Source organism: Pongo pygmaeus, chromosome 4 (genome assembly GCF_028885625.2).
Source record: "Pongo pygmaeus isolate AG05252 chromosome 4, NHGRI_mPonPyg2-v2.0_pri, whole genome shotgun sequence".
In the NCBI taxonomy this organism is placed as follows: domain Eukaryota; kingdom Metazoa; phylum Chordata; class Mammalia; order Primates; family Hominidae; genus Pongo; species Pongo pygmaeus.
Genome location: NC_072377.2, coordinates 165,259,517 through 165,283,857, shown reverse-complemented (window position 1 = coordinate 165,283,857; position 24,341 = coordinate 165,259,517). Strand labels below are relative to the sequence as shown.

The 24,341-nt window shown below is 47.2% G+C and overlaps 1 protein-coding gene across 2 annotated transcripts; it reads left to right on the top strand.

The window, feature by feature from the left end:
- The first annotated feature begins 879 nt into the window (after window positions 1-879).
- Window positions 880-24,012, top strand: C1QTNF2 (C1q and TNF related 2). Of its 2 annotated transcripts, XM_063665332.1 has the most exons (4): window positions 899-1,046; window positions 16,117-16,233; window positions 16,440-16,692; window positions 21,603-24,012. In XM_063665332.1, the coding sequence occupies exons 1-4, from the start codon at window positions 924-926 to the stop codon at window positions 22,214-22,216; spliced, it is 1,107 nt and encodes a 368-aa protein (XP_063521402.1). In that variant the 5' UTR covers window positions 899-923; the 3' UTR covers window positions 22,217-24,012. The 2 variants fall into 2 exon arrangements, with proteins under 2 accessions (XP_054345001.1, XP_063521402.1); XM_054489026.2 differs by lacking the exon at window positions 16,117-16,233 and having other exon boundaries at window positions 880-1,046.
- The last annotated feature ends 329 nt before the right edge of the window (window positions 24,013-24,341 follow it).

The following is a 24,341-nucleotide window of genomic DNA, read 5'->3' as shown; positions in this document are numbered from 1 at the left end:
TGTGAGATTATCTGACTTGATTAAGGTGGTGGATACAACATTAGAATTCAAATGCATATCTGTATTAAAATTCTGACTGTAAATTTTGTGTCACTTACCAGCTGTTAACCAGATGCTCTGGCTGCGTGGAGTGAAATATGGGTAGCTAGTGGAAGAGAGCAGTGGAAGGAACAGGGAGAAGCAAAAGCCAGGCCTTGGAGGATTTCCTTTCCTCCAGTGCCTGCTTGATTCCCAAACAGGATTGCTTTGCCTATCCTGGGAGCTGAGACCCTCCATAAGTCTCTCAATGACTTGAGGCTGGGCCAGAAAGTGAGTGAGACCAGTGAATCCTCACCTTCTGGGGAGAAGAGAAATGAGAGCTGGGACACAAGGGAACTCACCCACAGTAGTGTGTATGTGCACACTCACATCCGGACAAAATCCACGCCAAGGCATGCATAGAAATCAACACATAGAATGAGCCACTGCACAGTCACACACACATTTAAACATGCACCCCACATACAGATGTCTAGCCACTATCGTGTACATCCAACCACTGATGTGCACTCCAGTTGTACACCAAGCTGCCATCTTGGTCATGTGCATGCACGTGTGCATACACCGAACAGCCCTGATGAAAATTTGGATAAACGCACGTACGCACACACACAACTAAACACATCCCTATGATTTATCGTCACACTCAAGTACATGCACACCTTTGCAAACGCGTGGGAAACAATCACTCTGATCACTCTGGCGCACAAAACCTCCAAATACACTAACAAGCTCTACAAACGCAGAGTTGCACCGACACACCCGAGTTGTCATCAGCACTGCAAGTTTTTTCCAAACAGCTGCTAAAAAGAGAATGCTGCGCTGCGGGCCCGCCCACGTGACCGGGAGGAAGGCTCTCCAGCCCATGACGGGATGGGAAAACTATGCCTGGGGCCGGCGCTCGGCCCGGCTGCTCGGCTGCTGCCGCTGAGGAAAGCCGGGACGCGGAGCCCCACCGAGAGCTTCTTTGCTCCGGACGCCCCTGGACGTGGCGGGCAGCCGCGAGGGTGAGTGTCCCTCACCGCGGTCGGGCGGGGGCGGCAAGTGCGCGCGGGGAGGAGGAGGAGGAGGACTCGCACTGCTGCGGGCGGGACGGGATGCGGAAGGTGGGAGAGCTGCCAGCGCGCCTTTATTGCGGGCTGGGCAGCTCCTGCATTCCTGCCTCTCGACTTCTGCCTTCTGTATTATAATACAAATTAACATGTTTTGAGTCCTTACTGTGTGCCAGGCTGTGTGCCCAGTGGTTTACCCGTTACAACAGTAACACCCGTAGCTCTGCCATTTATTGAGCGCCTACTTTGTGCCAAGTCCTGCCAGCACTTTACTTGTGCTCTTTCGTTTTCATGACAACAGATTATCCCCGTCTACGAAAGAGGAACTGGGCTCAGAGACATTAATGACTTGGACAGGGTTGCACAGCTAGTAACTGATGAAAAAGGGACTTGAAGTCTGGCAAATCTGAGTCCAATACCCGAGCTAACAATCACAGTTAACATTTACTGAATGCATTATTTCACTTAATCGTCACATTTATTTAAACATATGATACAGACTGGCAAACTGAGCTCAAAAGCTATTGAACGGCAGGCAGAGGTTTGTACCCAGTGCTTCATGACTCTCTTCACTCTCCTTCCCCACCTAAACTACTTGTCTTAATATGCTTTGTCCTTATTTCTCCATCCCCACTGCTGCTGCCCCATTCTAGGACGTCGCTTTTCAGCTAAACAATTGCAGTGGGCCCTAATAGTCTCCCAGCCCAGGTCTCTCCTCTGACACCATGAGTCCCTTGCACTACCTCATTGTGATCCTCCTCTGCTCCTTGACCACAAAACTGCCCTGCCTGGAAGCCTGCAGGGGTCCCTTCCTTAGACTGGCCATCTCTCAGAGACCCTGTGTTTCCACCATGCTGAAGTAGCAGTAATAGAAAGACAATGTCTTACATAGGTCAACCCAAGGCTGGTGCTCAGTTAGCACTGTTAAAAATCTGTCCCCTCACATCCTTATTTTTGCCCTCCCTCTGCACCATTCTCTAATTTATTCTGTCATCTAGAGTAATTATATCAATTACTCCTGCTTTCAACTGCCCGATCCTCAGACTCTCCACACATTTCCAAGCATCACTACAGCCCTTCATTGTAACACATCAGATTCACTGCAGAATTTTTTCCTCTCAAATGTCTGACTTCTCCCCATCTCCTAGCAGGAATACCACACTTACCTGTCTTCCAATCCTTAAACCTAAGGGTTACCTTTTGTTTTAAATGTTATAAAAGTAACGATGCTCATCACAAGAAATTCGAACAGTTCAAAAAGGTAGAAAGAGAAAAGTAAAAGCCCACACGCTACCTCCCAATTCTGAAAGGTAACCCCTTAACAAGATTGTGTCTTTTCAGAAAGTATTTCCCCAACCCTTCTGTACATATACATACTCTATATTTGTGCTGTTTTTTTTTTAACTCAAAAAGAAGCATACTTTACATTCCATGATACAACTTGCTTTTTTCACTTAGCAGTGTGTCTTCGCCATGTTTTCATATCTGCATGCACAGGCCTACTTTGTTCTTCTAATGGTGTCATAGTGTGTCATTGTATGGATAAACTGAGATTATTTTTCACAAGGCTGGAGTCATGTTTGAAGCCACTCTGTCTCCATCGAATATTCAGCAAGTTCTCCAAGATGTCACTTTTTTTCTCTGCAAATCTCCCTATTCTTCCTCCCGTCTCGCTATTCCTTCTCTTATGCTGACCCTGCTGATCAGATAGTCTCTCCTGCTGTCTCAATCACTGATGCTTCCTACTCCTGAATGTTCACTGTGGGGTAACAGAGTCTCTCTCCACACCCACAGCTTCACCCACTCCTTCTCCCAGGTCAAAGGCCTGCCAACCTTAATTTGCCTCTGTGAGATGAACTCTTGCATAAATCAAACTTCTGTTAGTTATATTCCATTTTAGCTTCTTTTTTTTTTTTTTTTTGAGAAGGAGTCTCGCTCTGTTGCCCAGGCTGGAGTGCAGTGGCACAATCTCGGCTCACTGCAATCTCTGCCTCCTGGGTTCAAGCAATTCTTCTGCCTCAGCCTCCCCAGTAGCTGGGACTACAGGTGCACGCCACCACACCTAGCTAACTTTTGTATTTTTAGTAGAGATGGGGTTTCACCATATTGGCCAGGCTGGTCTCGAACTCCTGATCTTGTGATCCGCCCGCCTCGGCCTCCCAAAGCGCTGGGATTACAGGCATGAGCCACCGCGCCCAGCCCATTCTAGCTTTTCTTTTGAAAGGAATTATGTGCCAAATATTTTTTCAAGCAAATAACCTTCCCCTGGATTTGTTCACTTCTGTTAAGTGGCTTACTCCTATAACACACATACACATGAACATACACATCACTGCCCTGTTAGTAACTCCCCTGTTAGCTGAGGGGCCATGGTAGAGGAACTTGAGCTCTGGGCCCTGAGCCAGCAGGCCTGAGTTCCACCCAAACATTGACCTAGGAAAAGTAATTTTTCCCTTTTCTGAGCTCTGTTTTCTCTTCTGCCAAGTGGAGATGACAGTATCAGCCTCTTAGAAGTGTGGGGAGAATTAAAGGAGATGTGAACATCAAAACTTTGAAATAAGAACACACAACATACATTGAGAATCATTACTCTTTTCCTCTAGATTAGGGGTTGCAAACCCAGATACTGACAGAGACTGTGCACGATGTGTATAGGAATGGGATGCATGACATTGGGGAGTGGGTGAGGACTGTGGACACTCTAGAACACAGGCTCTCTGTCCTAGTCAGCGTGGAGCACTGTGACAATACCACAGACTGGGGAGCTGCAACAATAGACATTTATTTCCCACGATCCCTAGAGGCTGGAAGCCCGTCATCAAGGTGTCTGAAGTGTTGGTTTCTTCTGAGTCCTCTGTCTGTGGCTTGCAGGTGGCCATCATCTGCTGTGTCTTCACATGGTTGTCACTCTGTGTGTGTCTGTGTCGTGATCTCCTCTTCATGTAACCACACCACTCATGCTGGATTAGGGCCTACCCATATAACTCATATTACCTTGGTTACAGTTTTTAAGGTCCTATCTCTAAATACAGTCCCATTCTGAGAATCTAAGAGTCAGGACTTCAATGTGTGAATTCTGGGGAGACACAAGTCAGCCTGTAATACCTTGTCTCAAGGGGCAGCTACCTGTTGACCTGCCCAAATGCAGGCTCAGTGCTGCCCAGATCCTTCTGCTGCTCAAGAAAAGCTGCAAACATCGATGTTAACAGAAAATCTCCCAAGTTTTACATTGGCAACAATTTCAAATTAAAAACCCAAAACAAAAAGTACAGAGTAGTCTGTGATCCGCATGAGGCCACTGATAAGCCAACTGATCCCTGCTTGTCTAGGCTATAACTTCCTCAGTGGCAGGGGCATGTTCCGTAGCTTTTTAATCCTTCTCAGCCAGTCTTTGCACATTGTTTATTCTTTTTTTCTTTTTTTCTTTTTTTTTTTGACAATGTCTTGCTCTGTTGCCCAGGTTGAAGTGCAGTGGCACTATCTCTGTTCACTGCAGCCTCTGCCTCCTGGACTCAAGTGATTCTCCCCCCTCCGCCTCCCAAGTAACTGGGACTACAGGCATGCACCACCACGCCTGGCTAATTTTCGTAGTTTTTGTAGAGATGAGGTTTTGCCATGTTGTCCAGGCTGGTCTCGAACTCCTAGGCTCAGGCACTCCACCTGCTTTGGCTTCCAAAAGTGCTGGGATTACAGGTGTGAGCCGCCGCACTCAGCCTGCACATTGTAACATTAACAGAAAGTTAAAAGCTAATCATTGAATGACTAAATTTGAATTTTACAGTCTTGTTTAAAGTAGGGCACCCCTGTAGAAATCCCGTACCTCTTTGCATTCATGCCCAGCTATAAAATTGCATCAGCCATTATAACTGCTTTCATTGCCATTGATGCCAAAGTTTGCGAATGTTCAGCTCCTCACAGGGTCACTATTACGGCCACTTTACAGATGGGGAAACAGCAGACCCAGGTCTACCCACGTCTACCCAGGTCTGCTGGTTTATTCTCATGAGTGTGGCAACCTTCTCCCATGACATCATCTCTCTCTTTGTTCTCAGGAATGATTATTGTATCAAAAATCACTACTGTTACTGAGTGCTTACTGTGGGCTGGTTGCTGCATTATCTCATTAAATATTCACAATTACTCTATAAAGGAGGTGTGAACAGTCAAATTACTCAAGGGAGGCATTCCTAAAGACCTCAGATAATTCAAAACTGGTGTCATTAAAAGCTCACAGGCTGAATGGAAAACCAAACATCATATGTTCTCACTCATAAGTGGGAGCTAAGCTATGAGGATGCAAAGGCATAAGAATGACACAATGGATTTTGGGGACTTAAGGGGAAAGGGTGAAAGGGAGTGAGGGATGAAAGACTACAAATAGGGTACAGTGTATATACTGCTTGGGTGATGGGTACAACAAAATCTCACAAATCACCACTAAAGAACTTACTCATGTAACCAAACACCACCTGTTCCCCAATAATCTATGGACATTAAAAATTAAAAAAAAAGCTCACCTGCTGAAGAATGGTAGATATTTCTGATTACCTATTAGGACAGTGCTATTATGTGGCTATAGCATAAACACAGTTTACAATTTACAGTTCACACTGCCTTACAAGATTCTTGACAACTTTTAACTTGGGAAAATTGGGGTTATTTCAGATTTCACATATTAAGTGAAACAATAAATATTCAAATTCAAATAAGACCATACAGTATTATTTTTCTCATTTTATAGACAAAGAAACTGAGGCCTAGAGAGATTAAATAACTTGGCCCAAGGTCAAACAGCTGGAAAATGACTTAACCACCAGACCAGCTCGTGCTTCTCTAGGGGTAGACCTGTATCTGATTTTTTTTTCTTCGTAGAGATGGCGGGGTGAGGTGGGGGGGGGAGGTCTCCCTTTGTTGCCCAGAGGGTCTCACTTTGTTGGCCAGACTGGTCTCGAACTCCTGTCTTCAGGTGATCCCCCACCTCAGCCTCCCAAAGTGCTAGGATTATAGATGTGAGACATTGTGCCCGGCCCTGTATCAGAAGTTTAGGGTTACTCTGAACGCCCATCAAGGCCTGAACAGAAATGACTCCATGGAAGTCCTTGGGTTCACCCAGAAAAGTCAAGGAAAACTTAGCCTTTTCTCCCTGTCCTCTTCAAAGTTCAGAATTTGTTTCTCTCCCTCAGTTCTTAGATCTTCAAGTGTAGTCCCTTTTATGTCATTCCCAGGGATTGTTGCCTAATCCCAAAATTTCCTTCCCCTGCTGCCTGCCTGGTCTTGAATGCTGTTACGTCTAAGATGCTGTTGGGCACCTATTACAAAGGAAAAGGAGAGTAAGGCTTTCCTTTCCTGGTCACACAGGTGTGCCGGCTGGATGCTCAGGTAAGCAGACAGTTATAACCTGCCCAGGTAGTTCTAGGGATCAGAGTGGGCCCTACAGGAGCAGCAACTACATCTTTTCACCTCCAATTCCCCAGTGTCTGGCCTCAAAGGCAATAATAATAAACCATACTATTTATTGGGTATCCATGTGCCAGGCTACAGTATCATGCACACATGCACACCTCGTATCCCATTTCGCCCTGTCACTTGATGAGATGAGCACCATCTCGCTTCTTCCCTGGTCTTTGTATTATGGAGCACGGACACACCAGGTGGCTCAAAGTTGTGGAGCCAAGGCAACACCCCATCCTTCCCTCAGAGCAGAAACAGCAAGGCAGGAAAAAAGGCCCAGCCTCCCTAGGACTTTTTTTTGGTAGTGCCTGACAGACCCATAACTCAAACTAACTTAAGTGAAAATGGGAATTTATGAGAAGCTACAGGAGTCTCTACCTGAAATGCATGCAGGACTCAGGGTGGCAGATCAGGACTGGTTTTTGTTAGTTCAGCTGCAGTTAGTGGCAATTACAATTTTAAACAAGGTCTTAAAACTCGTATCATTACATTCAACATCCATTGTCTTGTTTGATTTTCGGAAGGGCAAGAAATAATAAAATAATAGAAGCTAATGCTTTTATACCTCTTGCCATATGCCAGGCCTTATTCTAGAAACATTAAATCCTCGTAACAGCTGTCTAAGGTGGGTTCTATTATTATCGTGTTCATGTTGGAGAGGAGGAGACTGAAGGGGAGAGATTAAGTAATGTGTGAAGGTACTACAGCTAGTTCATGGCATCTGAACTCACACAGCTATGCTGGAGCTATTATGGAAGCCACCATGCGGCTATTGGAGACTTGAAATGCTCCAGTCTGAATTGAGATCCGCTGCAAGTGTGAAATACATCACTGGGCTTCGAAGACTTAGTACTAACTTAAGAATGTAAAATGTCTCATTAATAATTTTTATGGTGATTACATGTTGAAATGATGATATTTGGGAAATCATGGGCTAAATAGCATTGAAATTAATTTCACCTGCTTCTTTTTTACTTTTTTAATGTGACTACAAGACAAACTGACACATGTGACTTGCGTCATTTTCCTATTCGGCCGAGCTGCTCACACCCACTCCCCCACCGCTGTAGTCAGGCACGTGGAGACTGGCCCTGGGGATGCGATATGGGGATGTGAACACCCTCAACCGCCTTCTCTCCCCCTCACATCTCGCACAGCTGCTGCATTCTTCTCTCCCACGGCAGTCCTTGGTCTCCACGTGGCAGAAAACAGCTGCAGACAATGCCAAAGCTTGATGGCTTTGTCTTCAGCCACTCCAGAGCCTGACTCTTGCCCTCATTGTGCAGAGGAGGCAGCTGAGGCTCAGATGTGCAGCAGGCCAGGGCCCGGGGGTAGGCTCCACTGCCCACCACGTTATATACCACGTTTGTCATTTTGTAAAGACTGGGCGTGTATATATTAGAAGGTATAATTCTTCACCTTTAACACACGGGCTGATTTCCTGTGTGCTTTCAGGAATTCTTGCTGAGACAAACCCCTGGCTTCCGAGACCCTCTTAGATCATGATGTGTCCTTGGATCTCATTTTCTAGGCTGAACCAGAAATGAGGAGAGAGAAAATAGCAGATCAAATATTTTCTGAGGCATCCTGTCAAGTGGGCCCCAGGACTTTTAAGCCTCTGTATTTAGACTCTGGATTCTGGACAGTTTCCAAAAGGACACTGATCTTGAGATCTGGAGAGAGGGGACATTTCGTGAGTACTGTGAGGAGCAGCAGCCAGTCGCTTTTTCCTCCAAAGGATCTCTTTAGCTTTTCAGGGAAGCTGGAGAGGACTGTTTCCAATTTACTTCCTGGAATTCAGGGAGGGCGTGGAGTGTTTTTTATTATAGTATTCTATTCTCCCATCAAAGTGGATTTTCAGCAAGCTTCATCTGCAAGCAAGCCTTGTCCCTTTTAACACCAAACACAGGGAGAATTTCCCTGCTGGGCGAGATTTGGGTGTCCTCCTCCACCAAGGATGAGGCCTCCCCTGAAACACTCCGGGGGCTCCCAGTGGGAGTTCAGGACTGTGATCCCTTAGTTCAATTGCAACTAGTGACAATTACAATTTTAAATACGGCTCTAACTTTTGTATCACGTTTTGTTTTCAAATCCACTATCTTATTTGATTCTCTGAATAACCCTGTAAGGCAGACTGGGCAAATGTTAGTATCTCCATTTTACAGGTGAGGAAATGAAGGCCCAGATAAGATGAAATGACTTTTTCACAGTCACACAATTAGTAAGTTACAAAACTAGGACTGGGACCCTGGTCTTCAGAATCCAAGCCCAGTCATTGCACTGGGTTTTCCTCAGTAGCCAAGTGAGGCTTTGTCATCCGCACGTTTATTGAGACCCTTGTGATCCCCTTGTTTTATAAATTATAATAATACCAGTGGGCTGGGGAGGTCCTCAAACGCCAGTGGGACCTCGACCCCAGCCAGTGTCCAGGCTCTTGACAGCATCTCAAGAAGGAATTCAAGGATGAGTCAGAAAATTGTGAAAGTATGGTGACTTTTTGCAAGGGAAAACAGTACACACTCAGGAGAGGGGGCTGTGGGCATTCTCAAGAGAGACTTGGGCAGAAGGGTTTGGGGTTTCTATCTTTATGGGTTTCTTTAACCAAGAGGTGGAATATTCATTAAAATTCCTGGAAAAAGGTGGAGATTTCCCGGAACTGTGGTGCCACTCATTTCTACACCAAATATGGGTGTTCTCGGAGCTGTCGTGGCACTGGTGGGTGTGTGATTGAGTACATGAATGAGCGTATAAAGAGGTCCTAGGTGAAACCTAGATCAAATCCATCACCATGTTGGGTCCAGTGGGTCTTAGCCAGCTTGGTCCACACCCTGTTTTTCAGGGTCTTATCGGCCTATATACCTCTAATCATGTCAAATTGCTGCCTGGAATTTTTCTCCTATGACCACCCTGGATTATTCCTGTCTCCGTAAGGGTGGCCAGTTCATTCAAGGTTATTCAACAGCTGCGTGTTGAGCACTTAACTCTATGCAGTACTGCGCTAGGCTCCAGCAGCCCAACTGAGAGCAACATGCAGGGCCCATACTTTCCTGGACCTTCCATTCCAGGGAAAGAGCCAGAAAGTTAACAAGTCAAGAAACAAACAAATACATAATCACAAATTGGGCCAGGTGCCTTGAAAGAACTGGATGGGATAAGAGCATATGCAGGATGGGTGGAATGCTTTGGATCACATGATCAGGGCAGGTCCCTCTGAGGAGATGATATGAGACCTGAGACTTGAAGGATGAGGCTGGCAGCTACCTGAGGGCTTCCCAGAGGAGGTTAAGGATTGGGGGCATTTTAGGCACAGTTCTTTCCAACCGTGGAGCATTTACACTGGGCTAGATAGAATCTTTGAATGCATTCCTTCACTCATTTCTCACACAAACTCCCTGAGGTAGGTATACTATTATTTTTATTGCATAGTTGAGGGAACCAAGTGCTGGGTGTTCCATGGCTCTTAACCATGGAGTTAAATGCCACTCCTATCTGTCAGTGTGTCAAAACCTGATAACCAACAGGTCAGATTTATTTGAGCGTAATTTACATCTTCCAATCTGCAAGGGGAGACTGTTCAGCACCCAGGCCTAGCAGGCTTGCTCACGACAAGTATTCCTGGAGCTTCTACTGGCAGACACATTCAGGAAGGATCAGTGAGAGGCCCACATCCCCACTTTTGGCCCCTCTCACATCACAGTCTGGGCAGAGGGCCCTTGGGAATAAACCAGGGGGCCATGTCCTGTGGGCCAGGAGGAAGACTTCCCTGACAGTAGACCCAGCCTGTGGCACTTTAGCTCCTAGCGCTTTTCTAGAACATGTGTATTGATGAATCATTAGCTACTTAACAGAGAGATGAGAAGCCCAGGGACTGGGCAGCTGAAAGCCAGACTTAAGAACTCATCCAAGGTCAGCCAGGTATGGTGGCTCACGCCTGTAATCCCAGCACTTTGAGGTGAGGCAGGCGGATCACAAGGTCAGGAGTTCGAGACCAGCCTGGCCAGCATGATGAAACCCCGTCTCTACTAAAAAACACAAAAAATTAACCGGGCATGGTGGTGCGCACCTGTAGTCCCAGCTACTCAGGAGGCTGAGGCAGGAGAATTGCTTGAACCCAGCAGGTGGAGGTTGCAGTGAGCCGAGATTGCACCACCGCACTCCAGCCTGGCAAAAGAGCGAGACTCTATCTCAAAAAAAAAAAAAGAACTCATCCAAGTTTAGCAACCCACAATTCCATTTCTGGGGTTTAACCAACTAATATTTTTTATCCCTTTAGTAGGAAGGCTCTGATGAAGGCTTCCATATTCAACTAACACCTTCCCACCCCCAGAAAGGACAATTTAGGAACTGAGATTGTTTTTTTACAGGTGAGAAAGGACTAATACTTACCTCTCTTCTGGTTAATTGGACAGCTCTCTATGGAGCACCTACTCTATGTAAGGCATTCTGCAAGGCTGGCCCCACCCTAGGGGCCAGAGAGGGAACAACCTAGCCCCTATACTGTAAGGGGTCAAAAGCAAGGAGGGATTTGATCTGATTTGGGTTAGAAAAGCAGAGGAAAAAAGAACTGATTTGTATCAAGGGGTGTCAGTGCTCTCTCTTCTGGATTTCAGCCACTGTCTGGTTTTCTCTTCACTGCGGATTTTCTTGAGGGCAGAGTCTGCATCTCCAACACTTACTAATTAAGCAAATATTTCTTGAACATTCACTGTGTGTGAGTAAGTTTGAAGCCAGGTGGCCAGCTGGGGTCCCTGTACTCATGGAGCTTACATTTTAGTGGAGACACATGGGGGAGGCAACCAAGTAAAGTGAATATGGGTGAGTGGTTTCAAGTGCTGGAAAAGAAACAAAGAGCTGGGAAAAGGGAGCTTGCAGAAAGAGGGCGCTGGCTGAGAGGGCACGTCAGGGAATGCCTGGAGGAAGTGACATTTAAACTGAAATACAGCAGATAAAGAGCCAGCAAACCAAGAGGGTGGAGCCGTGAGGTTACTGGTGGAGTGGATGGCGCCTTGGGGCTGAATGGGGCTTGGCCTAGAAAAGGTAGTGGGGGTGGGAGGGGTTGCTGGGCCAGAGGAGCCGAGGGAGCCAGGGAGGGGCTGAAGTTGGGGCGGAGGCTGGAGCCAGCTCAGTTGGGGCCTTGTAAGCCATGTCCGGGGTTCTGATGTTTGCTATTTTAAGCCAGCACCTACTGGAGGGTCTTGGGGAGTGACACCCTGATCTTCTGGCTCAGGCCTTGGAAACTCCCCCATTAACACACCAAAGGGGCTTATGGTGGGGACCCAGGGCCCGGGAGGCTATCCCCTCCACGCCTCTCATCACCTTGTCTAATCCAAGTGTGGCCTCTCAAAGGACAGGAGGTTTTGCTCAAGCATTGATTTACTCCAGCACCCCGAGAGAGAGAAAAAGCATCACTTGTACATTTTCAAAGTCATGTAATGTGTGTGTAAAAATCGTAAAATAAAATACAGGGCATCAGAGAGATTTCTCTATGGCTGTGTGTGGTTTTGGCATATGCTTCCAGGTCTTTTCTGTAATGTGGGATATTTAGGGGGAAAAATATAAGAAATGCTGACATAATGGAAAGCATTTGGGTACTAGGGTCAGCCAAACCCAAGTTCAAATATAACTTCTGCCACTAACTAGTTGTGTAAACATAAGTAAATTAGCCTCTCCAAGTTTGAGTGTCTTTTATAAAATGGGGGGAAAATAGCAGGGGCAGGAAGCAAGGTGGCATGGATTAAGCATAGTTTTCAGAGGCATACAGACATGGGTTTGGACGCCATCTCCATTAATCCCTGATTGTGTGACTCTGGGTAAATAACTTCACTTCTTGGAGTATCTGTTTTTTCCTCTGAAAAAAAAATGGGACAATAAAGGCTCAGGTAAGCTTCACAGGGCTCTGGTAAGCTTCATATAAAACAATGCAGCAGGCTGGATGCGGTGGCTCACACCTGTAATCTCAGCACTTTGGGAGGCTGAGACAGGTGGATCGCTGGAGTCCAGGAGTTTGAGACCAGCAAGTGACATGGCAAGACCCCATCTCTACAAAAAATACAAAAATTAGCTGGGCATGGTGGCACGCTCCTATAGTCCCAGCTACTCGGGAGGCTGAGGAGGGAGGAACACTTGAGCCCGAGAGGTGGAGGTTGCAGTGAGCCGAGATCATGCCACTGCACTCCAGCCTGGGTGACAAAGTGAGAAAAAAAAAGCAATGTAGATACAGGGCTTCACACAGTGCCTGGAACATTGTAGGTGCGTAATAAGGTCAGTTTGCTTCTGCCTTGGTTTCCCCATCTGTAACTGAAGAGGTTGGATTAGATGATTCCCTGAGGCCCCCCCCAAGTTCTTGATTCTAAATGTATTTAAAAGGTGCTAGCTGAGAGTGGTGGCACACTCCTGTAGGTCCACCTACTTGGGACAGAAGGCTGCGGTAGGAGGATCACTTGAGCCCAGGAGTTCAAGGCTGTAGTGAGCTCTTCCATCATGCACTCCAGCCTGGGCAACAGAGCAAGACCCCCATCCCTAAAAAGAAAAAAAAAATTAAAGAAAGGCCCCAGAAGAGTTAATCTGCCTGGATTCCTTGGGGCCTTAGCACCCCTCTAAGCACCCTGCCCCCAGGTTTTCTCGACACCCTTGTGTAGAGAGTGGGGTGAGGGTGGGGCAGGGCACAAGCTGGGAGCAGGGCTATTTGGAGCCTTGTTTTTCTTGGAGGTGTTGTGGAGGCAAGGAGACTCTCCTCTCCCTCCCTTCCTCTAGGTTTGGAACTAGAATCTAGTCTCCCCGCCTTTATTTCCAAAACAGTTCCTGGCTCTAGCTCCCAAGACTCCTCTGGGACTCCAGGAGCTTCAGGCTCCGGTTCATAAAACGCTTCCTCCCTGTGTGTCTCAGACACACGCCCCTCCACCCAGGCACTGGGGCCTGCCCCAAACCAGCTTTCCCAGAGAGGCATTCCCTCTTTGTCCAGAGAAGCTGGTGCAAGGGCATTGTAGGCAAGAGAGCAAATCTGCCTTCCTCTTGTGGAGCTTGTGTGGCTAGGAAAGGAGGTCAGAAGAGAGAGGGGAGTTGTCAGCTGTGACAGATGGTTCCCTTTCTCTCCCTCTCTCTCGTCCGACTGGCTCTCTTTTCTGCCTGTCTCTCTCCCTCTCTCTCGTCCGGCTGCCTCTCTTTTCTGCCTGTCTTCAGCTAGCTGTTTGCAGGATTCTCATCTGCCTTGAAGACTCGCTTCCACTTCCTTCCTCCCTCTCTCCCTACTGCAAAATGATTGTAGACTGCAACTTTCCAAATCATTTCCAACCTGCTTTAAAAATTCAGTTTCTATTCTGGGGGTCCCAGATGTGCTGCAGCTCACAAATAAGGCCAACCAGTTTTCCAAGACTCTCGTCACATAGACAAGGGAAAGAAATGGTGATTCACAGGGCCTGGGAGTGTCTAGGCCGTAGTTTTCCAAAAGCACCTGTCATTCATGTAACATTTCCACGATGTTTGCCGTACCTGCCTACCATCTCTACTATTATTTATGCAACCTAGGTAGAGCAAGTGTGACATCAGAAATACAATCAAATGCGTCTTTATTTTTGCCTACCCCTCCCTACTTATAATTTAGTCAGTGAGGGGAGCTCCTCCTGCCCCTGGTTGAAGTCTCCACTCCCAGGCAACCCACACCTCAATTTCCATTCGAAGGTGAGATTTCTTCCTGCTCCCCCAGTGAAGGTGTGAAACAGGCAAGGCCATCTGCTCCCCTTGTCAGCTCACCTCTTTCCAAGTTGAAGGGAGGGGAGGTACAGGGACAGGAGGAGGATTTCTTGATGTTTCACGACTGGGGCGGGCCTAGACTGCTCTGCATTTCTGTGCCTGGCAGACATTTAAAGCTGTCTTTTCCATGGGGGCCTTTTGCAGGCTCTTTGGGAGTGACCATTTTGGGCCCCGTGATTGTCACACTACTGGGATGTGGGCAATGAACATTTTCCTTTCTCTGCAAGTCCAGGCCTTCCCCTCAGCATCTGTTTCCAGGGTTAAAGATCCTGGAGGGGGCAGGAGGAGAGGTATGGTCAGCCTGTTTCTGAGGGGAACAGCCAGAGGCAGCCAAAAAGCCCGGACCGGCTCCAAGAGCCAGGGGCCAAGCAGAGTCTGAAGGGAAAGGAGATTGAAAGCCCAGAAGGAAAAATGAGTTCCAAAGGTCAATGCCTGAGCAATGCCCCTGCCGTGCAACCAGGACCACAGCTGCCGAGGATGCCCCTAATACTCAAACGCTCTGATTGGATAGCCACAGGCTGAGTGAGGACCACGAAGCCCACAGTGCTTTGTATCTGGAAAGAGAACAGATAGAAGTCTGAAAGGCTCAGCATTGGAGCTAGAAGAGACCCTAGAGACCATCTATTCAAGTGGTTCCCAAAACAAGGTCTCTGGACCACCATCAGCAGCATCCCTTGGAAACTTATTAGAAATGCAAATGATCCAGCTTCACCCCAGAACTAATGAGTCAGAAACTTTGGGGGTAAGGCCCAACAACCTGTGTGTTAACAAGCCCTCGAGGTGAGTGTGATGCGCACTGAAGTTTAGGAACCACTGCTCTGGCCCAGCCCCTGTTGTTCAGGTGAGGAAACTGAGGCCCAGAAAGGGAAAAGGGTTCGCTTAAGGTCACAAAGCAAGTTGCCATTTTATAGTTAATCGCCATGGCAGGAAGTCATGCCTGGGATGATCCCCCTCCTGGTTTCGTTCTTGAGAGAGAGGCTGTTAATTACAAAGCAAAGGAACTGATTTGTTGAGAGATGTTGGGTAAGTTGCTTATTTCTGCTCTGGGTCTCAGTTTCTGCGTATGCATAGTGAGGGCAGGGAATAGATACCTCCAGGTGCATAGCACACTGATCTCCGGTGGGATCATGCTATTGCTGCCATCAGCCTTAAGGACACGGTCTAGCCTGGGACAGGAGGGCACAGGCTCTGGATCTGGACAGCCTGGTTCCAACCTTAGCCCTGCCATCTACTCATCGCATGATGTAGACCAGGAGTGTCCAATCTTTTGGCTTCCCTGTGGCACATTGGAAGAAGAAGTGTCTTGGGACCACACATAAAATACGCTAACAATAGGTGATGAGCTTAAAAAAAAATCGCAAAAAATATCTCACTATGTTTTAAGAAAGTTTACAAAACTTGTGTTGGGCTGCATTCAAAGCCATCCTGGGGTGCATGCAGCTCACAGGCCCCGAGTTGGAAAAGCGTGATGTAGACACATTGCTCAACTTCTCTGAGCCTCTGCTTCTTCTCCTGTATCTATTCTATAAGGGTATTGTGAAGATCAAGTAATGAATGGAAAGCTCTTAGCACATACCTGGCACACAGGAAGCACTTGGGGGAGGAGCTGCTACCACGGCCTGCCAGGGTCGCTCAGGTGATGGTTGACCTCCACTCAGTAACTGAATCCTCAGCCCTCCTCATGTGCAACCCTGAGTCTCCCATGAGAAGCAGACTAGTTGCAAAGTCACCTACAAGTCAAACATTTCTACCCTTGTAGAGCTGTAACTTTCTATTCATGCCATAGATTTGGATGAAACCATGGATCATTTCTCTCCATTCACAGCTCCTCCCAGTCATCAGTCTCTGGGTCATAAGTTCTGCATCCGTTTCAGCCACTCTGGAGGATGATGGTCTGATGATGAATGCCTCACCCCCGAGACCCCTTCAAAGTGTATTCTGGGTAATGACTCCACTCACCCAAATACGTCCTCAAGATATGACGACTCTGTCCACATCACATCTACTTGTATGTGATGCAGGAAAGAGCAAGAGACAGAAATCCAACTGAGTGTATCCCAGCTGCCTCCTCCTGTGCATCCCCTCTGACCAGCCCCAGGTCAGCTTGGTGGCCACACTCACCTGTCACAGCTCTCTTGCCTCCCACAGGTGACCACCATGATCCCCTGGGTGCTCCTGGCCTGTGCCCTCCCCTGTGCTGCTGACCCACTTCTTGGCGCCTTTGCTCGCAGGGACTTCCGGAAAAGCTCCCCTCAACTGGTCTGCAGCCTGCCTGGCCCCCAGGGCCCACCCGGCCCCCCAGGAGCCCCAGGGCCCTCAGGAATGATGGGACGAATGGGCTTTCCTGGCAAAGACGGCCAAGATGGACACGACGGCGACCAGGGGGACAGCGGAGAGGAAGGTAAGAGGCCTATACCTGCTCCTCTCATTCCCACCTGGCTGACAGCATCCAGCATGCCGGGGGCGTCATGAAGTTAATAAAACTAGTATTAATCCTCTTCATTATAAATCAAATTACTGTTTACTGATAAATATATATATATATATATATATATATATTTTTTTTTCCCCCTTGAGACAGAGGCTTGCTCTGTCGCCCAGGCTGGCGTGCAGCAGCGTGATCTCAGCTCACTGCAACCTCTGCCTCCTGGGATCAAGCAATTCTCCTGCCTCAGCCTCCTGAGTAGCTGGAACTACAGATGTGTGCCACCATACCTGGCTAATTTTTGTATTTTTTAGTAGAGATGGGGTTTCACCATGTTGGCCAGGCTGGTCTCGCACTCCTGACCTCAAGTGATCCATCTACCTTGCCCTTCCAAAGTGCTGGGATTACAGGCATGGGCCACTGTGCCCAGCCTCAGAGCAGTTTATTCTGAAAGGAACATGGGTATTGAATTTTGTGTTCCTGTCCCTGTTGCACCTTTGGGTTGCTAAGTGACTTTGGAAAAGTCTCCCAAAATATTACTCAGAACTCTTGATGATTGCAAGTGACAGAAACTCAATTTATAGTCCCAAATGGAATGTATTAGCTCATAAAACTGAGACATCAGGCCAGGCACGGTGGCTCACACCTGTAATCTCAGCACTTGGGAGGCCGAGGTGGGCAGATCACTTGAGGCCAGGAGTTCAAGACTAGCCAGGCCAACATGGCAAAACCCCATCTCTACTAAAAATACAAAAAATTAGCCAGGGCTGGTGGTGTATGCCTGTAATCCCAGCTACTCAGGAGGCTGAGGTAGGAGAATTGCTTGAATCCAGAAGGCAGATGTTGGAGTGAGTTGAGATCGTGCCACTGCAGTCCAGCCTGGGAAACGGAGCAGGACCCTGTCTCAAAAAAAAAAAAAAAAAGCCTGAAACGTCCAAGAGCCAAGCTCCAGGAATAGCTGAGTCCAGGAGCTCAAATATCATTGTCAGGGCTCTGCTTCTCTCTGTGTTTGTTGTATCCTCACAAAGGCTGGAAGTTCTGAAATAGCACTGCTGGGCTCCAGCCCACATCTTCCTGGCTTCATCCACAGAGCAAATCTCAGAACAGCCAATTCTCCTTGGCCACATGTGTATCCTGGACCAATTCCCTTGACCAAGGAGGTGAGGTGCCTCCATTTGCAGGGCAGGCTCATGGGCCCACCCCTGCATGTGTGTGAGTGGGTGGTGGGGGCAGTCAGTCATTGTGACTGACAGCCCCGCTAGGACCATATGAAATGAAATGGTGAAGGGCAACTCCCCAAAGGAAGGGATGCCAGGCAGATGGCGAGCAGAATGGATATACTCTACAGACCTTTCCGTGGTGACATTCCTTATATCTCCAAACTTTCACCCCAGCAACCAAGCACTTTTCAGTGTCAGCAGCATCCCTAAGCCTACATTTTAAGCAGTAGAGAAATATAATAATTTTCATTTGTATGGCATTTTAATATTGACAAAGCACTTTTGAACATGTTGCCCATCTAACCATCCATATCGTGTGCCGGAGAGATTCTTATTTTCCCCATGTGACAGATGAGGATACTGAGAGTCAGAGTGATTCAGTTGAGAGCAAAATGTCATCCTTGCAAGAACATGAACTTTGGAAACAAACCTAGACACTGATTTTGGCAAACTACTTAACTTACCTCCAAACCATGGTTTCCTTATCTCTAAAATATGGATAATAAAAGCACCTGTCTCACAAGGTTGTGGTAAAGACGAAATAAAACAATGTATGAAGCACCAGTCTCAGCATAGACATACAATAAATGTTAGGCACCCTGTAATTGACTTATTGAGCTCACATAACACGCAGATAGCTGACTACAAATCCAGGTCTTTTCCTACCACACCAAACTAATTCCTTCAAAGGTACCTCCTCCCCAGGAGATTAGTATAAAAGTAACCATCATAGCTTTAGCTGGGGTAGGTCTTCCAGCATGCTGGGCACTGGTGTCATGATACCCAATTTCCTGACCACAGCGGCAGACTCAGGTCTGGACATGTGCTCCAAGCAGGCCAGCTAGAGTTTTCCCTGAGATTTGCATATGGATCCTGAGGGACAGAGTCTCTGCTGTTGACTTTTTCCCCAAATAGATAAAGCTTACCAGGACGTTCTACCATGTACTGGGGCTGCCTTTGGCCATCTGTTCTGCTGTGTGTTGAGTCTCTGCAGAGAAGGAAGCCACCACACCAAGGAAGGCAGTGTTGGGAGAGTCCCAGCGCATGTGACTCAGACAAAGCTTGTCACCCTGGGGCCAATTCAGGATAACATCCAACCACCCCCCATCACCACACATACAAATTCACCTCCAGAAAAGCCTTTCAAGAGTAAAGTCAGCTTTTCCCAAAGTCTCTCAAAAAAGGTAATGAAGAGAGAAGCACATTATATAATACATGGTAGGACCTCCTGGTAAGCTTTTTTATCTATTTGTCTCCCGCCAAAAACCCCAAGTCAAAATGACTTGGGGACTGCGTGGTGGCTCATGCCTGTAATTTCAGCCCTTTGGGAGGCCGAGGCAAGAGTATTGGGAGGCCAGGAGTTTGAGACCAGCCTGGGCAACATAGCGAGACACCATCTCTACAAAAAATTTTAAAATTAACCAAGTGTTGTGGCATGTGCCTGAAGTCCCAGCTACCCAGGAGGCTGAGGCAGGAGGATTACTCAAGCCCAACAGTTTGAGGTTACAGTGAGCTATGATCGCGCCACTACACTCCAGCCTGCGTAACAGCGTGAGACTGTATCTCTAAAAAAAAAAAAAAAGATTCTGTCTCTATTCCTCTTCTCTTGGCCCCTTTTCCCACCTTTTGTTTACTTTCATTTTTTTCAAGAAATAGCTTTGTGACTTTTCTGAGTTTTATTTTTTCCCATTCTTTTTGTTTATTTTTAATTATATGAGTAATATACAAATACAGTCTCATTGTAATATATTCAAACAATACACATAAAGCAAAAGTCCTCCTTACTTACTACCCCTTCTCATCCTTCCCTCACCCTCCAGAGGTAACCACTATTAATTGGTTAGGTGTGTCTCTTTCCTGGCCTTTTTCTGTGTATTTACATATGTATTTAATAATACTAGCCATTGTCAGGCACTTAACATAAGCACTCTGTTCCTGAAAATCAAGTGTTCAGTAACAAAATGCAATTTGGAAACCTATTTCCGAATTATGTAAAATAGGAAAAATTCAGATGCATTACAGATTAACTCAAAACTCTAAAACACAGTGAAATGCCTACATACAGATGTATAAGAAACAAAGTAACTTGTTAGGATGTAAAATGCCTAAAACATTACTTCCTTGATCACCCAGTTCATATGGTTGTAACAACCTTGTGTCGAGTGAACTCAAGTCACTATCCATATAGGTTTTGTTTAAAATGTATTGAGTTGAGGGGACATAAACTAAATTGATTTTATACAATCAGTAGCCAAAAATGTTGTATTGAGAGAAATGTGCATTTTATGAAACATTAGAGTATGAAATATCAAAAAGCCTTCTAAAGGAAAACACAATTGGGGGAATTGTTCTGCAGGGAATGCCAGCTAGTATTTAGGGAATGTTTGCTATAGGCCAAGCACTCTTCTATGCGTTTAAATGGGTGTAGAAATATTTAGCATTGTGGGCTAGGCGCGGTGGCTCACACCTGTAATCCCAGCACTTTGGGAGGCTGAGGTGGGCAGATCATGAGGTCAGGAGTTTAAGACCATCCTGGCTAACACAGTGAAACCCCATCTCTACTAAATATACAAAAAATTAGCCGGGCGTGGTGGCAGGTGCCTGTAGTCCCAGCTACTCGGGAGGCTGAGGCAGAAGAATGGTGTGAACCTGGGAGGCGGAGCTTGCAGTGAGCCGAGATCACGCCACTGTGCTCCAGCCTGGGCGACAGAGCGAGACTCTGTCTCAAAAAAAAAAAAAAAAAAAAAAAAAAAAATAGCATTGTGGATTCCATTCCTTTTGTTTTTCTAATTTTTATTTTTTAGAGACGAGGTCTTACTCTGTTGCCCAGGCTGGAATGCAGTGACACAATCATAGCTCACTGTAACCTGGAACTCATGGGCTCAAGGGATCCTCTCACCTCAGCCTCCCAAGTAGATAGGGCTACAGGCACACGCCACCATGCCTGACTAATTTTGGTATTTTTTGTAGAGACTGTCTGGCTACATTGCCCTGGCTGGTCTGAAACTCCTGGCCTCAAGCGATCCTCCAGTCCCAGCTTCCCAAAGTGCTGGGATTACAGATGCGAGCCACCATGCCTGGCCTGGCTTCCTTTTAACATAAAGGGTCTGGCCACCTGCTCTTTCCTCTTAGTGTATGTTAGAGAAGGTTTCATAGAGCATATGTAATTCTACTTTTTTTTTTTTAACTCCTGCATAGAAATCCACAGTATAGATGGACCATAATGTTTTTTATCATTTGCCTTTGGATGGGCATTTAGTTGTTCCTATTTTTTGCTATTATAAGCAATGCTGCAATAAAATCCTTGTACACATGGGCAGGGCTTGTATGCACTAGGCAGGGATTTTACTAAGATCAATGTGTTGAAATCAAGAGGCTTTTTCCAGTTCTCTTCTCAACCCATTACCAGCACAGCCCATGGAAGGATTGATCTGGCAGACAGACCAGACCCTTCCTTAGAAGGCAGGAAAAGGAAAGGGTGTGAACTGTTACAAGTTATTCTTTTTGCTCTGATCCACAGTGATTCTTGAAGGTAAGTGTCATCATCTGCAAAGCCTTCTTGTTCTATTACCCAAGCACTCCTTCTCCAAGGTTGGAAAACCAAGGTGCACCCCTCTGCCTAGCTCTGTGAAGACCCTCCATAACACCAGCTGCTCTGTCTTCCAGGTCCACCTGGCCGGACAGGTAACCGGGGAAAGCCAGGACCAAAGGGCAAAGCCGGGGCCACTGGGCGGGCTGGCCCCCGTGGCCCCAAGGGGGTCAACGGTACCCCCGGGAAGCATGGCACACCAGGCAAGAAGGGGCCCAAGGGCAAGAAGGGGGAGCCAGGCCTCCCAGGCCCCTGCAGCTGTGGCAGTGGCCATACCAAGTCAGCTTTCTCAGTGGCAGTGACCAAGAGCTACCCACGGGAGCGGCTGCCCATCAAGTTTGACAAGATTCTGATGAACGAGGGTGGCCACTACAATGCTTCCAGTGGCAAGTTCGTCTGCGGCGTGCCTGGGATCTACTACTTCACCTACGACATCACGCTGGCCAACAAGCACCTGGCCATCGGCCTGGTGCACAATGGCCAGTACCGCATCCGGACCTTTGATGCCAACACCGGCAACCATGATGTGGCCTCAGGCTCCACCATCCTGGCTGTCAAGCAGGGTGACGAAGTCTGGCTGCAGATCTTCTACTCAGAGCAGAACGGGCTCTTCTATGACCCTTACTGGACAGACAGCCTCTTTACGGGCTTCCTAATCTATGCCGACCAGGATGACCCCAACGAGATATAGACATGCCAGGGCGGTCCTCCAGGCAGGGAACAAGCTTCTGGACTTGGGCTTACAGAGCAAGACCCCTCAACTGTAGGGTGGGGGTGGGGGGTCGAGTGAGCAGTTCTAGCCTCAGGCTCACCTCCTCTGCCTCTTTTTTTCCCCATCATTAAATCCAAACCTTTTTATTCATCCAACCATCTATTTATTCACTTCTTTTTAAAGTATCTCCTGTGTAACAGGCACTATGCTATTCTCTGAAAGATGCAGCAGTGGACACGACAGAGTATCCGTCCTCATGCGGCTTACATGCTAGCAGGAGATACAATTTACAAATACACGAGCAAATAATATAATATTATGCCAGGATAGAAATGAACATGCCATGGTTGACAGTAATAGAAATAACAGGAGACAGGGAAGAGGTGGAAATTTGTTTCTTTTTTTTTTTTTTAAGTTTGCCTTTTTAGGTTTATTTACATACAGTGACTCTCCAAATTTTAAGTTGACAGCTCAGTGAATAATTTTTACTTATGTGCACACCCTGAAACCTCCATGTAGATCAAAGAACAGGCTATTTCCAGCCTCTCATGTCCCTTCCCCAGAGGCTCTCTTAAGACCCCTCTAAGTCAGTACCTGGAAAAGTTCCATTTTTGAGCTGAGCTCCAAAGAAGGAAATAGAGCATCGTGAAGGCCTCAGAAAAGAGGTCTCCAGCAAAAGGCTCTACAAGTGCAAAGACCTTGACAGGAAAGAGGGAGGGGCCAAGGTAAGAACTGAGAAGGGAGGCAGGAGGCGTGAGGCTGGAAGATAATACAGAACCTCCCAGGCCATGGCAGAGCTCGTTCCACTCACCAAGGCTTATCAGAATGCAAAGTGACACTGATAAGCGGATCATCCTGAATCTGCTCAATGCATGAGTCAAGTCGGCCACAGACTTGAGCACTTTATTATTAGTTAATCTTTTGCAGGCCCGCTTCTCAATGAATGAGATACACCAGGATATGCACGTGTGCCTGAGAACTGCTGATCTAAGATGGCAGGAATGGATCCCACGCAAATGAATCGCACCCCAAGCCCAAGTGTTTCCAGTATGCAGGGATGTGAGGGCTTAAGAAGCCGAAGTAAAAGTGCCAGGTGCTGGCCGGATGCGATGGCTTATGCCTGTAATCCCAGGACTTTGGGAGACTGAGGTGGACGGATCGTTTGAGGTCAGGAGTTGAAGACCAGCCTGGCCAACATGGCGAAACGTCATCTAAAAAAATACAAAAATTAGACAGGTGTGGTGTTGGGCGCCTGTAATCCCAGCTACTGGGGAGGCTGAGGTGGGAGAATCGCTTGAACCCGGGAGGTGGAGGTTGCAGTTAGCTGAGATTGTGCCACTGCACTCCAGCCTCGGCAACAGAGTGAGGCTATCTCAAAAAAAAAAAGAAAAAAACGCAGGTACTGAGAGCCCCATGAAACAATTTGCTGGAGAGAATTTTCAGTTGGAGCTGCAGCTCCCTAGCAGCTTTCTCTGGCTGCCCGCCTAGTGAGATCCTCAGGGACAAGGATAGCTGCACGGGATGGTTCCGGAAGGAGTGGCCATCTCCATAAATAAAATGGGGTTTATTTAAAATAACTCCATTTTCTCTGGACCATAAATGGTTTGGGATTGGGGTGGGTCTGAAAAATTCAGGAAAGGCTTTCTGGCCCAATCAGATTGACGTGTGGGTTGGGGTCCCCTGCAGCACCCCTGTGGGAAGGGGTCAGCTTTGGTCAGTGAACAGTTCTTTTTTCCTTTTCTTTTTCTCACAAAAATAAATTTTAGGAGAGCCTTTCGCTTCTTCCTCTTCCTTCCCTCAGGGATATGGGCATTTGAAGGCATTTGACTTAACCCTTTGTAGCCCAGGTAATAAATCCAAACTCAGCAAGATGGGCTGGACCCCAGAGCTCTGTGGTTGCCACTTTTTGGCCCATATTGAACCGATGTCCCCTTGGCATCTACCAGGGACTCCTCAGGGAGAGTGGGGGAATGATGGGGGAAGACTCGTCACTCTTTTGTAGAGCATGGGGCAGATGATAGCAGAGACCTTCCAGGGCCCAGGGCTGGGGTCTTGTCTTCCTTGGATGTGGTCTAGGGTTGCTGCAGAGGGTGGGTTTGTGGCA

What these genes read in the sequence shown, in the direction of transcription:
- C1QTNF2 (XM_063665332.1), top strand. Translation starts at nt 924, where the DNA reads ATGCCTGGGGCCGGCGCTCGGCCCGGCTGCTCGGCTGCTGCCGCTGAG. An exon ending in CCCTTCAAAGTGTATTCTGG is followed by an intron (nt 16,234 to 16,439) that starts GTAATGACTCCA and finishes TGCCTCCCACAG; the next exon opens with GTGACCACCATGATCCCCTG. An exon ending in GGGGGACAGCGGAGAGGAAG is followed by an intron (nt 16,693 to 21,602) that starts GTAAGAGGCCTA and finishes TCTGTCTTCCAG; the next exon opens with GTCCACCTGGCCGGACAGGT.